We start from the raw sequence: 14,647 nt of genomic DNA on the forward strand, positions 1-14,647 counted from the left end.
TTTTTTTTTTTTTTGAGATGGAGTCTTGCTCTGTTGCCCAAGCTGGAGTGTGCAGTTGTGTGATCTTGGCTCACTGCAACCTCCATCTCCTGATTCAAGCAATTCTCCTGCCTCAGCCTCCCAAGCAGCTAATTTTTGTATTTTTAGTAGAAACAGAATTTCACCATGTTGGCCAGGCTGGTCTCAAACTCCTGACCTCAGGTAATTCACCCGCCTCAGCCTCCCAAAGTGCTGGGATTATAGGCTTGAGCCACCACACCCAGCTGCAGTTTTTAAACTTTTTATTTTCTTCCTCAAGAGAATGAGAAGAAAAGTCAAATGTAAGCTTTAGAAGTCTTGCCCAATGGCCAGTCTGGAAATATTCTCCATAAACATTCACCAGAAGTGGCCAGTGACCATGGGTTCCTTTTGGTGAGAGGAATTGATGGGGTCAGGAATGGGAGGAAAGCATATTTCTCATTAGATACCTTGCTGAACTTTGTAAATTGTTTGCCAAATTTGTTTCTTACCTAGACTATATAAATTAAATAATTTCTTTAAAAATAATTGACAAAATTTTTTAGAGGCTTAATTGATGCTGATTATAAGACATCCAGTAGAAATATGAGGCTTTAAAAGTGGGGACTGGCCAGGCGCAGTGCCTCATGCCTATAATCCCAACACTTTGAGAATCTGAGACAGGAAGATTGCTTGAGCCTAGATATTTGAGACTAGCAAGGGCAATATAGTGAGACCCTATCTTTAAAAAAAGAAAAATTTGCTGGGTATGGTGGTGCGTGTGCCTGTAGTCCCAGCTACTTGTCAGGTTGAGGTGGGAAGATCACTTGAACCCAGGAGGGTTGCAGTGAGGAGTGATGGCACTACTGCACTCCAGCCTGGGTGACAGAGCCTGTCCCAAAATCAATAAATAAAAGAATGACACCAGAGAGATACAGTTCGGTGGTCATGACCATGGCTTGTCTAGTTGAATCTACTGGAGTGGATTGTGTGTCTACAATGCCTTGCCCTGTATGTCAGTAATGAATCACTGGCCACGTGACTTCCCTGAGGCGGGTTGGTAGGGAATGTTAAGAATATCATGTGAAAATACTGGAGTCATTCTAGGTGTGAGGCTTTACAACATTGACCCAATGCAATGATTTTCTGAGTTTTGCATTGTTTAAAAGCTATTTCCCAGTGTAAAACCTAAATTTCTACTCCTGAAAAGTTTAAAAAGCAAGTTTCTTGAGGTTTCCCCAGCAAAATAATAAGACTTAAACACAAAATTTTGAAAAGATGAAGGTAAATTAATCAAGAACAGACGTTATATTTTTCTTGAGATTCATGTGGGTTTGAAAGGGAACGCTGCCTGACCAATAGGTTTTGTGTTTAGCTCAACAATGAGAACAGGATCATCGGAAGACATTTAGCCAGGCACTAAATGGAGCTGGCCTTGGCCATTTGGGCAGAAGTTTAATCCTTGATGTTATTTTTCTACTTCGCTAGAAAGTCCCGTGGAAGGAAAAGCCACACGGGGAGGTTTCATCATATTTATGTTTAGATCTTCTGGGTCCCCAGCAGGATAATGTCATTGGCTTCTGGGAACTGCCCTTCTTAGCCAAAATGCCCACATTAAATGTGAAAGCAGGGCAACTTACACAGTCCTCCTTCACCAGCTCTGAACTGGTAGAGGAGGAAGTTCTCTATGTGGTACTCTCTCAACAGTCTTCAGAGTCAGCTCCCACAATACACTGATATTCTTCAAGATAAACCAGTTGGGGATAATGAAAAGAATATCAGATTCAGAATCAGAATATTTAGCTCTATTAATTTTATTAATAGCTGTGTAACCATTATAACTATGCTATACGCTATCATGCTATTTTGGGCAAAATTTTCTTGTTTTTCTTCTTGTTTTTTTTTTTGGTTTGTTTTGTTTTTTTGAGACAAGGTCTTTCTTTGTTGCCTGGGCTGGAGTACAGTGTCACAGTCATGATCATAGCTGACTGCAGCCACAGCCTCCAATTCCTGGGTTCCCACAATCCTCCTACCTCAGCCTCCCGAAGTGCTGGGATTACAGGCAGGAGCCACCATTCCCAACTTCTATGCTTTTAAGAAATAAAATATTTAATTATATATAATATAGAATATATAAGTTGAATATATAGAATAATTGTAAAATAAATACCCTCATACCCAGCTTCCACCTTAAGAAACAGATTATTACCAAAAACTGTTGCAACCTTCTGTGTTCTTATTTTCAACTTCATTCTCCCAAAACATTTCTTCCAGGTGTCATTATCTTATTATATTAATCATTCTCTTTCACTACTGAAAAAGTATTCCTAAATGGCATTTTATCATATGTTATTTTGTTTTGTATGGTTTTGAACCTTGTTTAAAAACAATTAAAATTTATGAATTTCTTCCTGCAATTTTCCTGTCTCACTAAGGGTCATCCACATTGATCATACAGATAGAGCACGTCTTCACCACTATACAGCATCATTTTGTGCAAATAAACTATGATTAACATATTCTGTACTTATATCTGTTTGTTTGTTTTGAGTTTGTTTTGCTAGGAAAAGCGATGTCATTACATATATTCATGCCCATAGCTATAGGTTTTCTGTAGGGTGGACACCAGGGAGTTGAATTGTTCAACAGGACTGTACATGCATCTTGAATTTTACTGGCCAACACCAATTTGTTCTTCACAATGTTTGAACTATGTTGAAATTCCACCCCCCATCACATTTAATGTTGTTAACTTCATTTCTTCATTCACTCATTCATTCAGTCAGTCTTTTATTTATTTGTTTGTTGCCAGTCCAGTGGGTGTATAATGGTGCTTCATCATGGTTTTACTTTGCATTTCTCTGATTTCCTTTTTTAATTTTTTAAAAATTATTTTTATACAGAAACAGGGTCTCACTACATTGCCCAGGCTTCTCTTGAACTCCTGGCTTCAAATGATCCTCCACCTTGACCCTTCAAAGTAACAAGATTGATTATAGGCATGTGTCACTGTGCCCAGCTGATTGCCCTGATTTCTGATGAGTAAACAATCTCCTCTCTTTCTCTCTCTCTCTCTCTCTCTATGTGTGTGTGTGTGTGCATGTGTGTGTGTATATGGTTACTCTTCATTCATGCCTATTTTCTGTAAAATAAGTGTCTTTCCTCATTTTTTTTTTTTTTTTTGAGACAGAGTCTCGCTCTGTTGCCCAGGCTGGGGTGCAGTGGAGCGATCTCAGCTCACCACAACTTCCACCTCCTGGGTTGGTTCAAGCAATTCTCCTGCTTCAGCCTCCCAAGTAGCTGCGACTACAGGTGCATGCCACCATGCCCAGCTAATTTTTGTATTTTTAGTAGAGATGGGGTTTCATTATATTGGCTAGGCTGGTCTTGAACTCCTGACCTTGTGATCAGCCCACTTCAGCCTCCTAAAGTGCTAGAATTACAGGCTTGAGCCACTGCTCCCAGCCGTCTTTCCCCATTTTTATATTAATTAGGCTTTTACCTTACTTGTTGATTTTGTATAAGTTTTTTGTACAATCTGGAGCCTGATTTTTGTTAATTATGTGTGTTGTAAATGTTACAGTTCATCGTATGCCTTTTGAAAGTAAAAGTTCTTAATTTAAATATCGTCAACCTATCAATCATTTGTAAAAGTTTGTGGTTTAAGAGGCCATACATAAGAAATTATTCCACCATCATGTCATAAATACTTTTTTTTTTTTTTTTTTGTGACAGATCTTTGCTCTGTTGCCCAGGCTAAAGTGCTTGATCTCGGCTTGATCTCTGCTCACTGCAAACTCTACCTCCTGGGTTCAGTGATTCTCCTGCTTCAGCCTCCTAAATAGCTGGGATTATAAGTGTGTGCCACCACACTAGACTAATTTTTGTATTTTTAGTAGAGACAGATTTTCACTCTGTTGGCTAGGCCGATCTCAAACTCCTTATCTCAAGCAATCTGCCTGCCTCGGCCTCCCAAAGTTCTGGGATTATAGGTGTGAACTGCCATGTCTGGGCCATAAATACATTTGTATGTATTTTCTTCTAAAGTTTTGTCTTTCACTTTTAAGTTATTAATTCATATATAATCACCACTTACTATTTATAATTATCTGTAAGTAGTATGAGATAAGAAATAAATTCTATGCCCCTCCTACAGATAAGCACAAACCTGCAGTATTAGCACAGTCCTATGTCAGATTTTCTAAAATGAATGTGTGTGTTTTCTACGCTCTCTGTTCTGTTTCATCTGTCTTTCCCTGCAACAATATCATCTACCTTAAAAACTCTAGCTTCGAAGTATTCCTCAGTTTCAAGTAGAGCAAGCCCTGTTGAATCAGCTAGCCAAGTTCCATTTTAAAAATCTATGTTGGAGCTGGGTGTAGTGGCTCACACCTGTAATCCCAGCACTTTGGGAGGTCAAGGCGGGCGGATCACTTGAGGTCAGGAGTTTAAGACCAACCCGGTAAACATGGCAAAACCCCATCCCTACTAAAAATACAAAAATTAGCTGGGCATTGGGCTCCTGAATTCTAGCTACTTGGGAGGCTCAGGCAGGAGCATTGCTTGAACTTGGCAGGCAGAGGTTGCAGTGAGCCAAGATCACACCACTGCACTCCAGCCTGGGTGACAGAGCAAGACTCCATCTCCAAAAATAAAATAAAAATTTCAGATTGGAAATTTTGCTCAGATTTTATTAAATGTCTACATTAATTTGGAGAAAAATGACATGATTTTGATATTCTATTTAATATTTCTGTATTATGAATAAGTCAAATAGGCAGAGAATGGTATAACATAATAACTAAAATTCCTGGGTGAACTACCTCAAATCATTTCTTCATATTGCTGGATATTCTTCTGTTGTCATATGGTCTGAAATACTAGAGAACTCTTCTCTTCAATATATTTCTTCTTTTAGATATTCATATTGAGTTTTCCTGCCTATGAACATGGTATTAGAGAATATATCTCTTTGGGAGGCCAAGGTGGGTGGATCACCTGAGGTCAGGAGTTTGAAACAAGCCTTGCCAATGTGGCAAAATCCCATCTCTGCTAAAAACACAAAGATTAACTGGACATGGTGATGCATGCCTATAGTCCCAGCTACTTGAGAGACTTAGGCAGGAGAATTGCTTGAATCCAGGAGGTGGAGGTTGCAGTGAGCCAAGACCGTGCCACTGCACTCCAGCCTGGGCAACAGAGTAAGACTCTGTCTCAAAAAAAATAAATAAATTTAAAAACAAGACTATATCCTTTAATTTACTAGTTTTTCTTCAGTTTCTTTCAAGCTAAGAGGCTTACCTATCTTCTGCTTTATTCATAGTTACTTGATATTTTTGTTTCTCATTAATACAGTGTCTTTCAATTTAACTGCCTCTTACCTATTCATTGCCAATTTAAAAAATGATATTGATATTTGAATATTAACCTTAAACCTAGCACCTTGGTAAACACTATTATCCATTATAATAATTATCAGTAGATTATATGTGTTTTTTATTTATAAATTATATTGTTTGAGTAGAATGCTTTGTTTCTTCATTTATAAAATTAACAATTCTTATTTCTTTTTAATTTTTTTTCTTATTGTCCTGGCTAGGACCTCTAACACAGTATTGAGTGGAAGTGCTGATCCTTGTTTAGTTTCACATTTAAAAAAATTGTTTTTAATACTTTACTGTTAAGTATAATATATACCATAGGCTTTTCTGTGGTTTCTTTTTATCCATTTAAGAACATTATTCCTAATTAGCTGAACTTTTCTGCATGTCTGTTTTAATCATGAATGGATTTTTTACTTCTATTGAAATTGTTTTACATAAAATATATTTTACCCCTGTTGAAATGATTATTTCACTTTACCTCCTTTAATATGTTAAGTTGGGCAAAATATTAAAGTATTACCAGTCATTCTGCTTCAGCAAAAAGCGGTAGTTTCATATCAGCTTTGGTGAAAATACAGCATCAAATAAGTAAGACATAGAAATAGGACCCAGTAAAAATCTTGCGCATAGGGCATTGTCACATGTGAGCAGGCCGGCTGTGGCTCGACGGAGGAGCATCTGGAGGCTGAAGGAAGACGTGAGTCACCAGGATCAGGAGAACTTCAGAGAAATTAGGGAGCAAGAAAAAGAAATAGGAGCAAAGGCTATTTGTGATGGTAGAAAAACGAAGTTGATGGTATGGAGATATTATTATTTAGGTCTCACATCAAAGATGTAGATACATAGATAGCCTGATTGATTGATATCTCAGAAACAGACAAAGACAGAGACCTCAGTAAGATAGACATATGCCAGGTGACAGAATTCAGAGGTCTTACTATGAAAACAATAGAACAACCTTCAAAAGTTGATGAAAAGAAATTTAGTACAAATAAGAGGGCAGGTTTCCTTACATTACAATTTAATAAACTGGAAGAATCGATTATACCTGAACATTGGAATAGATAAAAAATAGCTGTTTCTATTACCAAAGGCAGCTAAACATGAAGCTAAGTGAACCTGTCTCTGACCTAGTGTGGCAATCCCTGGGCAAGGGACACTTGCTCCGCTCCTGTGTCCTTTGCGGAATATTCAGACCTTCAATTGCGCATCGATGAATTTAGTTTTCATCTCTTGTGAAAGCCTTGAGAGAGGTGATTCTGTCTGCTTTTCTTCTCTTCCCTTCCCTCATTTTCTCAAACATCGCCTGTTTAAAATATTAAATTTTTACAGGTGGCCTTGATCTCTTTTTAGCTGTTATTTTAAGTACAAATAGAAAAGGCCAACATATGGCATAGTTTAGAAGTTCTGGGAGCACCCATGAGGCGAACTGCAGAAGGGAACATTCTATCCCTCTTCTGCTGTAGCTTTCATTCCAGCTTTGGTGCATATCAGATAGAGAAGGAGCTCTGGGAGAGCAGCAGGGCCCAGGCACATGTAACCAATTGCTTTCTTTGCCTCTAATAAAGTTCACATTTTGATTGCTTCTCCAGATTATGTAGATCCAGACATATTTTATGCAGTCATCCGGATCTTTCTCTCTGGGTAAGTATAGTTCAGTTATTTTCCTGTGTGAGGTGCCTGTAGCATTGACTGAATGTACAAGGTGAGAAACAGACAGAAACTTCTTAGCCTAAGAAACATACCAACTGACCCTTGCTGGGATCCCTCTCAGATAAAAGAAGTAGGATACCATCTGCACGATAAATAACACTGAGGACTAAAGATTGAAGTTCAGAGTGATTGTCCCTAGGCAATTTAGATCCATTTGTATTCACTCTTCTTAGAATTCTAGCTCAATGACAGAAGGAGAAGAAAAACGCAGTATGTCACTCACACAGTTCTATCACTTACATATATCTACTTTTTCCTCTTGTTATGAAGGCATGTAGAGGGGTGAATAGTGAAGTACAGGGTTGGACAGCATAGACTCTCCTTCTAAAGTTCCTGGATGAACTAGACTGTGGTTTGAATGAATGTGTCCCTCCACAATTCATATGTTAAAAACTAATTGTGACAGGCCCGTATTCGAAGGTGGGGCCTATGGGAGGTGATTATGTCTCCTGTGAGAGGAGAAAACAACCCCCATGAATGGAATTAATGCCCTTATAAAGGGCTGGAGGGAACTCCCCTGGCCCGTTTTACCCTTTTCCCTTCCATTCCTTGTCCTTTCCACTATGTGAGGACAGGAGTTGAGGACATTGGAAGTGGAGACCAGGCCCTCACCAGATACTGCACTTACCAGCATCTTGGTCTTGGACTTCCCAGCCTCCAGAACTGTGAGAAATAAATTTCTGTTATAGGTAGTCCCCAACTCAATACGGTTTCACATATGATTTTTTTGACTTTATGTTGGTTCAAAAGCATACATACTCAGTAGAAACTGCTCTGAGTGCCCATATGACCATTCTGTTTTTCACATTTGGTACAGTATTTAATAAATTCCATAGGATATTCAACACATTGACAGAAGATAAGCTTTGTGTTAGGTGATTTTGCCCAACTGTAAGCTAATGTAAGTGTTCTGAGCATGTTTAAGGGCAGCTAGGCTAAGCTATGGGGTCTAGTGGGCCAGGTATATTAAATGCATTTTTGCCCTGTGATATTTTCAGTTTACAACGGGTTTATCAGGACATAACCCATTGTGAGTTAAGGAACATCTATATTTACAAATTACCCAGTCTAATGTATTTGATTGTAGAAGCAGAAACAGACTAAGACACTACCCCAAACCATTTTTTTTTCATATTTCCGAGTATTCTTTTGTCATATGGCTTGAAATTTCTTCACATAGAGAATGCTACTTTTATTTTATTTTATTTTATTTTATTTTTGAGACAGAGTCTTGCTCTTGTCACCCAGGCTGGAGTGCAGAGGTAAAATCTCGGCTCACTGCAACCACTGCCTCTGGGTTCAAACAATTCTCCTGCCTCAGCCTCCCAAGTAGCTGGGATTAGAGGCAGCCACCACCAAGCCCGGCTAATTTTTGTATTTTTAGTAGAGACAGAGTTTTGCCATGTTGATCAGGCTGGTCTGGAACTCCTCACCTCAGGTGATCTGTCTGCCTTGGTCTCTCTAAGTGTTGGAATTACAAGCGTGAGCCACTGCGGCTGGCTGAGGACTCTACGTTTATATATATGCTTTGCTTAAACAGATGAACCATTCTTTCCTTGACATGTTTTAATCAGATTGCCTTCCTATTAACTTTGAAAAATTAAGTTTTTTATTTGTTTTTGTTCAATTTTTAAACAGTGAAAAATGAAAGGTAGAGAGGCAATGGATGGATGAGCTGAATATGTCAGATAGATACCATCTAGTGGGCCATTTTATTAACTGAGAGATCCCAAAGTGCTATCAATAGAAATAATCTGAAGAAGTGTCTGGATACAGCAAGAGACATGCAAATGCTAAACATCAATTACTGATATATTGCATTGGTGCAAGGACAGAGAAGCAACACATACTAAGTGTTTTCTTTAGATTGGGTGGGTCTGATGTGTGAAGCGCTTCAAATGGAGTCCAGCCTGGGAGGGAGTGGGAACGGAATCCTCCTTGTAAAGGGTGCAGAGTGGAAGCAAGACAGTTTCCAAGGTTGACAGTAATAGGTGCATGGTTTATGGGCGAAAGGGAAAACAAAAAGAAGGGTGCAGAAATGGAGCTGCTGGAAGTGTGCCTCAGAATTTAGACTTTCTCTGTAAACCTTTGATAGGATTAGAAAGAGAAAAATGGACCATTTTTTAAAAAGTTGCATGCTACCACATAGCAGACTTATACTACAGATGCAGAAAGGCTGGGATTTAGGAAGCACCCAATTCTGGAAAGTCCCTTTGTGCTTCACACTGCTCTCTAAATCTGTATGTTTTCTCTTGTTGCATAACAATTTACCATAAATTTAGCAGCTTAATACTGTACGCATTCATTGTTTCACAATTCTGTAAGTCAGAATCATAGGCAAGCTCAGCTGGGTTTTCTACTTAGGGTCTCAAAAGGCTGAAGTCAATTTATCTGTTGGGCTAGGCTTTTAACTGAAGATCTGGGGAAGAATTCCCTTCAAAACTCATTTAGGTTGCTGTCAGAATTCAGTGTTTTGTGGTTCTAGAGCTGAGATCTGTTTCCTTGCTGGCTGTAGGACAGGCGTTACTCCCAGCTTCTTGAGGCACCCAGTATTCCTTGTCACGTGTTTTATTTCATCTCAGTATTGGTACTTTGTTTGTTTGTTTGTTTTGAGACAGAGTCTTGCCCTTGCCGCCCAGGCTGGAGTGCAGTGGCGCGAACTTGGCTTACTGCAACCTCCGTCTCCCTGGGTTCAAGTGATTCTCCTGCCTCAGTCTCCTGAGTAGCTGGGATTACAGATGCCCACCACCATGCTGGCTGATTTTTGTATTTTTAGTAGAGATGGGATCTCATCATTTTGGCCAGGCTGGTCTGGAACTCCTGACCTCAAGAGGTCTGCCCGTCTTGGCCTCCCAAAGTGCTGGGATTTCAGGCATGAGCCACCACACCTGGCCTTTTTGCTTACTTTTTAAAAAACATTTTTATTCAGAAAAATGGCGATATATCATGTGTAGATGATACGTATTTATTCCTTTCAGTTTCCACTCACATTAAATTCCTCAAGGAGGTTCACCTTTGAAAAAAAAACAGGCAAAAAAAAAGTCATCTCTCTTTTTTTTTTACTAAAATCTCCTCTTTGCTTGGGGTTACTAGAAAGTTGCTGCAAAAAAGGCTTAAAAATATCTTGCCTGCAGATATTTGAAAGGAAAATGGTTCCTCTGCTTTCACAGTAGCATCTTGGACCTGAGAATGTATGGGAGCAATATTTGGTCTACTCAAAGAAACACAATTTCCCTTCCTCAGACTAGAATTACCAAGCTAGAGAACATGACTTTTGAAAGTAGAGTGCTTCTTTTATCTTTTTTGACTTTTACGCTGATGTTTTCTCTGTCACCGTCAATGTGACATCCTCTTCAAGGTGAGGCACTGGAGGCAGATTGATTAATGTCACTTGGCCATTTGAGACATTGGATGGCATCTTAAGCTGGCCATGTTCTTTCAAGAACTATGCTTGGGTCTACATATGCTGGATATATAATACATGCTTACAGGATGCTATTTTTATATTTTTGAAACAAAGTCTTGCTCTTGCTGCCCAGGCTGGAATGCAGTGGCACAATCTTGGCTCACTGCAACCTCTGCCTCCTGGTTCAAGCCATTCTTCTGCCTCAGTCTCCTTAGCAGCTGGGATTACAGGCACCCACCACCACGCCTACCTGTAATCCCAGCTACTCAGGAGGCTGAGGCAGGAGAATTACTTGAACCTGAGAGGTGGAGGTTGGGGCAAGCCGAGATTACGCCATTGCACTCCAACCTGGACAACAAGAATGAAAAAACTGTTTTAAAAAAAATTGTACACATTTAAGGTGTACAATGTGATGTTTTGATATATGTATACATGGTGAGGTAATTACCACAATCAACTCTGTAAAAAAAAAAAAAAAAAGACAGAAGAGTGAGGTGATAACAGAGACTGGATCATGTAGAGCTTTGCCAGCTTCTTTTCTGAGAGAGATGGACCACACTGACACTCTTTGAAAAGAATAACAACATGATCTGTCTTCGGCTGAAACTCATCTCTGTATTGACTAAGTAGGAAATAGACTCTGAGAATAAAGATGGTAGCAGGGAAAATATTTGAGAAGCCATCATGACAGTCCGGGGTGGTGGCTTTCACTAGGGTAGAAGGGTTAAAGTGTTGAGAAATGGTCAGATTCTGGATATATACCGAAATCAAAGTTGATAGAAAGATATGAGTCAAAGATAATTTTCAGGTTTTTGGGGCCTGGTTCACTGAGAAAACAGAGCCATCATTTACTCCAATGAGGAAGAGTGTAGGAGGAAGAAGTCTAGCACAGAAGAAAGGAAATCAGGAAATCAGTTTGGGGACACACTCACGTCAAGTAGTCAGTTGGATGTTCCAGTCGAGAATATAGGGGAGAGGTCCAGCTAGAGGTGTAAATAGCTTTTTATACTTGTAAATAGTCAGGATATAGGTTTTTTTGTTTTGTTTTGTTTTGTTTTTGTTTTTGAGACAGTCTCTCTCTATTGCCCAGGCTGGAGTGCAGTGGGACAATCTCAGCTCACTGCAACCTCAGCCTCCAGGTTCAAGTGATTCTCCTGCCTCAGTCTCCCCAGTAGCTGGGACAACAGGTATGCAACACTACACCAGGCTAATTTTTGTATTTTTAATGGAATTTTCACTGTGCTGACCAGGCTGGTGTCGAACTCCTGGCCACAAGTGATCCTCCCACCAGGGCCTCCCAAAGTGCTGGGATTATAGGTGTGAGCCATGGCATGCAGCCCCCAGAATATAATTGTTTTCTAAATCCATGAGGCTAGATAAGACCATTTGGGAACTGAGAGTAGGAGCAGTCCAAGGACTGACATTTTGAGACTGCAACATTTAGCAGTAGTCAAGATGGGAAGGAGCTAGTCAAAGAGCCCCAATGACTACATAAGACCATCACCCAGATTACAAAGACAAATCCAAACAAGTGTGTCCATATCTCACCCAATAGCAGTTACGTCTTTCATATTTCTTCCCCATAAAATGTTGTTCATCAACTTTATTAAACCAGCGTCTTAACATTTGACAAGTCACAAAACCTCTCTAGAACCTATTTTATTCAACTGTAGGAAGCACATACAAATTGGGAAAACTAAGCCTCAGAGAGATTTGTACAACATTACATAGTAATGAAAGGAGAGCAGGGATTTCAACTCACTCTAAATAATATGAGAAAATGGCTAGTGTTCATTGAATGCTTAACGTGCCAGGCCCTGGGCGGGTATTATTTATTAGTTCTCACAATAATCCAATAAGGTAGATACTAATGTACTCAGATGAGAAAGCTGAGGATCAGAGAGGTGAATTAACTAAGCCAAGGCTCACTGTTAATACACAGCAAAGCTGAGATTAAATCCCGTATTTGCTTGAGGTAGTGGTCTTGCTCCCATCAGCTGCAGCCTGTGAGGACCTTGCAGTAGGAACCTCTCCTTTCCTCTTCCCACCATTCTCCTGCACTGCTTTCTGTACCTCATCTCTTTCCAGAGTGATATTGCCCCAATTGCAAAGGCCACTGTGCTGTTTATCCAGTGAAGCCATAGCACAGCCAACCCAAAGAGCCCCCAGTGAAGACAACCTGGCTCCTTACAGCACTTCCAACTTAGAGCAGTATTTGAAAAATATAATGAACAGCAAACATGGCAGTCTGTCTGTGGCTATTGTATGTGTACATGGTGTGTGCGTGTGTCCCTTCTCTTGAGCAAAATGACTTCTAGAATTATAGGAAAAAGGCGACTTATCAATGTAAATCTGTTATTTAAACTCATAACAGAGAAGGTGGCTTGTTTCTGGCTTTAAGAGGAAAAGACGATATTCCTTAGTAAAAATGGAAATCCACATACGGGGTTCTTGTAAAATGAAGTTAGAGAATTGCAGGTTTGGGGATCAACTTCCGGTTCTATCATCCTTTAACAGTACGACCCTGAGACCTTAATTGCTTTGAGTCTTTGTTACTTTACCTATGAAATGAAGTATATAAAAAAAAACCCCAGTCAAGACGGACAAATCACCTGAGGTTGGGAGTTCGAGACCAGCCTGAGCAAATTGGAGAAACCCTGTCTCTACTAAAAATACAAAATTAGCCGGTCGTGGTGGTGTATGCCTATAATCTCAGCTACTCAGGAGGCTGATGCAGGAGAATCTCTTGAACCCGGGAGGCTGAGGTTGCAGTGAACCGAGATCACGCCATTGCACTCCAGCCTGGACAACAGGAGTGAAATGCCGTAAAAAAAAACAACAATATGTTCTGATCTACACACAAGAGGTCAAATGAGAAAATGAATGTGAAGATGTTTTATAAACCATACAGCATGGTACGTGCAAATGTGACATAAGCTTGTTCTTGTTTTAGACTCATTATAAAGTCACCCACACACTCTGTGATTGTTCAAGACTGTGCAAAGTCAGACACAGGAAAATGAGTGAAACAGATGGAGGCATAAAGGGGGGGACTCAGAGAAAACAGTGAAAAACGCAATCAGAAAGACAAAGAAGGAAAGGAAAGGTGGGGAGGAGAAGAGGAGGAAGGGGAAGGGAGGGGAGGAGAGAAGAACAGTTAGTTCGTGGAGCGTGGCGGACAGCTCAGTCCCAGCCTGTCTGCATGTCCCTGACTTCAGCTTCTGGTGAGGCGCAGGCTTGCTCTGTGCTGCCTGCTGTTACTCTTCTCATCCACCCTTCTTATCAATACCTGTGGTCAACAAAGTATTCGATAAAGGTATCCTCAAAGTCAGGTGGCATCTGTAGATTACAGATTGCAAAGTTGAGTAATACCTAGAATTGGTAGTTTAGTGTGGTGACTTCTTAACAATTATCACTGTTTCAGGGAAGGGCAAAGGGGTGTGTGTGTGTGTGTGTGTGTGCTTATTTGTGTGTATCCGTGTATCTAATTGTGGATGTTTGTGTATATTTGTGAGGCTTTTTACTTGTCAAAGTTTTAAGTATCTGGTCATCAAGGTTGATATTAGCAAAGGAAGTGAAGAAAATTTTTCCAGAGCCCCTAAAATGTTCCTGTTGATCAGCACTGATGGCATCTTTATAACTGAGTATTTGCAATAAATATGCCGTGGGACCAGTGCCACAAATTCTTCTCTAAATAGCCTTTACCTCTCTGGAATAACCCTTTAGATGAGGAAGAAAAGGGCTGTGATTTTATAGCTTGTTATGAAGCGTGAGTCCAGATGATGCTTCAGTACTTACCCTACAAAGATGCCTAGTCCCTCACCCTAAAATTACCATTGAAATCATGTTCCCTTTCTTGTTCACTCTATTTCCATGTCAGAAAATGTACCGTTAACTCCCTGCACCCTTTCTTCTCTCTCACTTTTACTCTTGCTTAGATGGAAAGATAACCCAGCAATGCCTGCAGGGCTGATGTACGAAGGAGTCTCCAAAGAGCCCCTGAAATATTCCGGCGGGAGTGCAGCACAGAGCACGGTGCTTCATGCCTTTGATGAGTTCTTGGGCATTCGTCATAGCAAGGAAAGTGGTAAGTCAGATATTTTTTTCCCCCTTAAGAGGAGAGGGAGTAAGAGCAGAGGTGTTTTTT

The 14,647-nt window shown here is 40.0% G+C and overlaps 1 protein-coding gene and 1 long non-coding RNA gene across 3 annotated transcripts in view; one reads left to right on the plus strand and one right to left on the minus strand.

The window, feature by feature from the left end:
- The window catches only part of LOC108310261, a 25,143-nt gene extending 20,489 nt beyond the window's left edge, over window positions 1-4,654 (minus strand). The window contains exon 1 of the long non-coding RNA XR_001827682.2: window positions 4,603-4,654. This is a non-coding gene — a long non-coding RNA (uncharacterized LOC108310261). The remainder of the gene's footprint in view (window positions 1-4,602) is intronic.
- IDO2 (indoleamine 2,3-dioxygenase 2) overlaps window positions 1-14,647 on the plus strand; it is a 61,477-nt gene that overhangs the window by 43,878 nt on the left and 2,952 nt on the right. For both annotated transcript variants that reach the window (XM_017537128.2, XM_017537136.2), the window contains 2 exons: window positions 6,974-7,025; window positions 14,439-14,587. In XM_017537128.2, the coding sequence (XP_017392617.1) occupies window positions 6,974-7,025; window positions 14,439-14,587 (201 nt within the window). The remainder of the gene's footprint in view (window positions 1-6,973; window positions 7,026-14,438; window positions 14,588-14,647) is intronic.

Source organism: Cebus imitator, unplaced genomic scaffold (genome assembly GCF_001604975.1).
Source record: "Cebus imitator isolate Cc_AM_T3 unplaced genomic scaffold, Cebus_imitator-1.0 Scaffold5, whole genome shotgun sequence".
Lineage (NCBI taxonomy): Eukaryota > Metazoa > Chordata > Mammalia > Primates > Cebidae > Cebus > Cebus imitator.